Genomic DNA, 3,169 nt, shown 5'->3' on the forward strand with positions numbered 1-3,169 from the left:
TTAAAATCGATTTTATGATAGTGTGGACGGCCATCGACGTTAATGGCCTCCGGGACGTATCCCACAGTGCTCTAGTGGCCGCTCTGAACAGGTAAAGGTACTCTTCTGCTGGCCAGGTAAACAGGAAAAGCCCCGGGAAGTTTGAAATTCCATTTCCTGCTTGCACAGCGTGGAGCTCTCAGCAGCAGAGAGAAGAATGCAGTCTCCTGAAAATAGGAAAAGAGCTCCAGCATGGAGCACACAGGAGTTACTCGATCTGATAGCTGTATGGGGAGAAGAGTCAGTGCTTTCAGAACTGCGCTCCAGCAGACGAAATGAGAAAACCTTTGAAAAAATTTCTAATGCCATGCGGGAGAGGGGACATACCAGGGACTCGTTACAGTGCCGAGTGAAAGTGAAAGAGCTCAGACAGGCGTATCAGAAGACCAAAGCAGCAAAGGGCAGGTCAGGCTCTGCCCCCAAAACATGCCGGTTCTACGACGAGCTTAACGCAATATTGGGGAACAGCGCAACGACGAACCCCCCCTTGTCTGTTGATTCAGAGGTGGGCATCGTGATTCCTGCAACTACGGAAGATTTATTTGATGGCGATGATCAGTATTATGAGGACCAAGAGGAGGAGGCTCCAGCAGAGAGCACAGAGCATTTTATCCCCCCAAACAGCCAGGATCTTTTCCTCACCCTTACTGAGGTTCCCTGCCAGCCATCTCAAGGCAGTACTCCAGAAAATGAAGCTGAGGGACCGTCCTCTGGTGAGTGTAATTTTTTTTACTAAAAGCTTCGGTTTAATGTAAGCCTTTTTTACTGGGTGCTTCAAATCACTACCTGTACTTAGAGTCACTGACCAAGTAGATTAAAAACCTTTCCTAAAACAGTGACCCATGAGGTGGTTTTTAGAAAAGTCTCCATTGTAACAGGGCGGATTCATCCTGCTTGTTCGGGGAACGCGAGAGCAAACCGGGGAAAGGAGACCAGCTTCGCCGCGGTTTGCTCTCGCGTTCCCCGAACCACCCAGCAAACCGCAGGGAAGGAGACCTGCTTGTTGGGGGAACGCGAGAGCAAACCGGGGAAGGAGAGTAGCTTCGCCGCGGTTTGCTCTCGCGTTCCCCGAACCACCCAGCAAACCGTAGGGAAGGAGACCTGCTTGTTCGGGGAACGCGAGAGCAAACTGGGGAAAGGAGACCAGCTTCGCCGCGGTTTGCTCTCGCGTTCCCCGAACCACCCAGCAAACCGCAGGGAAGGAGACCTGCTTGTTGGGGGAACGCGAGAGCAAACCGGGGAAAGGAGACCAGCTTCGCCGCGGTTTGCTCTCGCGTTCCCCGAACCACCCAGCAAACCGCAGGGAAGGAGACCTGCTTGTTGGGGGAACGCAAGAGCAAACCAGGGAAGGAGACTAGCTTGATTACCAGTACAATCTACTACAGGGATTACTAGCCATTATTAACTTACCATTTTCTCCGGACACGGTCTGTGTGCTCCCCTGACCTGCGTCTGAGCAGAACTCTCTGTCCTCTGCCACAAGCAATAAGTATTAAAGGAATCCTAAGGCGACCTTGTGGTAAAGTAACATGTTCAAGGTTCGGTAACAGGCACAGGTCAGTGAGGAGAAAGACTGTATGCATTGTTGTGTGAAATGTGTCTCTTATGATTCTTTTATCACTCTTTCCAATCCCCACCCCCCCACACACAGCTGCACATTTCTCCAGCCTCCCTCTCGCTTCTCCTCTACGTGGGGGGGGTATCATAAGAAGACTGAGGAAAAGGAGGACGCGTGAGGACATGTTCACCGAAATTATGGCAGTAACCCGTACAGAGAGAGCTCAGCAGGGGGACTGGAAACAATTGGTCGCAAAGTACAGGGAGGCTGCCAGTCAACGCGAAGACAGGAGGGACCAACGCGAAGACAGGAGGGACGCCAAAAATGATGTCAGGTGGCAGGAAGATCAGCGCTGGCGAGCAGCAACTCTGGATCTTCTTCGTGATCAGACTGACATCCTCCGCGATATGCTGCAAGAGCTCCGTGGTTTCAGAATGCCCCTACAGCCCGTGTATAACCTCCCTCAGTACTCACCCTGTCCCACACCTTCCAGAACCAGGCGTGTAAGAACGCGTGGGGGAAGGCTCTCTGCACCAGCCCCCTCCACCGCTGCGGACACTCCAAGCAGAAGGCTTTCATTAAATTGAAAAGCCCTTTGTGTCCTGTTTTTTCCCTCCTCTAATGATCCAAACTTCTCCCATGGCACCTTTGCCTATTTTTACTCTCAGGTCATGCTATTAAGGCAGTGTGACTGTAGTTTGGTAATGAAGTAAAGCAAGCAGCTTTGGAAAGCTGCACGGAAGCTAGTTATCAGCATCAGGATTTGACAATTGGGGATATGGGTAATAAAGGGAAAACAAAGAAAGCAGTCATACCGTAACCTGGTCCATGAGAATTCTTGCTCTGTCTTCTCTGATGCACTTTCTTCTTTCAAACCTCCCTCCCCCTTCCTCCAAACCTCCCTCGCTCCGTCCCCCATAGAACGCTGAGTTATGAAATTTCATGCACAGTATTGTAACAACAAGCATGATGCTTGATTGATGAAAGGGTCTGATTTTAAATAAAGAACACAATTCTTGTAACAAATAGTAGTAACTTTATTTTCAATAAAAAAGCAGTTAAGGAAGGTTGCAGGTACTGTGCCTAGCAGCAGACGGAAGCAGCTAATGGTGGAGGTAGGTAATAATTGGGAAATACAGAATTATATGTTTTCCAATGGACAGCTCTCGCAAGTAACCTAAGCAAGCAATTGGGGAATGCTGCAGGCAAAGTATCTTGCAGCAGCAACACCGCATAGACGGGGAGGGCAGCAATAAATTGAAAGGAAAATCAGCATTCAAACTGTACCCTGGCCCATGAGGAAGCTACTTTTCAGTGCTTCTCTGATGCGCACAGCATCCTGGTGAGATCTTCTAATTGCCCTGGTGTCTGGCTGTGCATAATCAGCGGCCAGGTGGTTTACCTCAGTCTCCCACCCCGCTATAAAGGCCTCCCCCTTGCTCTCACAGAGATTGTGGAGCACACAGCAAGCAGCAATGACAAAGGGGATATTGGTTTGGCTAAGATCTGAGCGAGTAAGAAGCGTTCGCCATCTCGCCTTAAGCCTGCCAAATGCACATTCTACCACCATTC

General features: G+C 50.0%; 1 protein-coding gene across 1 annotated transcript; it reads left to right on the forward strand.

Annotated features, from left to right (window-relative positions):
* Positions 1–331: 331 nt before the first annotated feature.
* LOC127054872 (uncharacterized) lies at positions 332–2,425 on the forward strand. Its single transcript, XM_050961224.1, has 2 exons — positions 332–752; positions 1,691–2,425. The coding sequence occupies exons 1-2, from the start codon at positions 347–349 to the stop codon at positions 2,182–2,184; spliced, it is 900 nt and encodes a 299-aa protein (XP_050817181.1). The 5' UTR covers positions 332–346; the 3' UTR covers positions 2,185–2,425.
* Positions 2,426–3,169: the final 744 nt, after the last annotated feature.

The sequence above is a fragment of the Gopherus flavomarginatus genome, chromosome 1, assembly GCF_025201925.1.
Source record: "Gopherus flavomarginatus isolate rGopFla2 chromosome 1, rGopFla2.mat.asm, whole genome shotgun sequence".
Classification (NCBI taxonomy): Eukaryota; Metazoa; Chordata; order Testudines; family Testudinidae; genus Gopherus; species Gopherus flavomarginatus.

What these genes read in the sequence shown, in the direction of transcription:
- LOC127054872 (XM_050961224.1), top strand. Translation starts at nt 347, where the DNA reads ATGCGGGAGAGGGGACATACCAGGGACTCGTTACAGTGCCGAGTGAAA. An exon ending in AGCTGAGGGACCGTCCTCTG is followed by an intron (nt 753 to 1,690) that starts GTGAGTGTAATT and finishes CCCCACACACAG; the next exon opens with CTGCACATTTCTCCAGCCTC.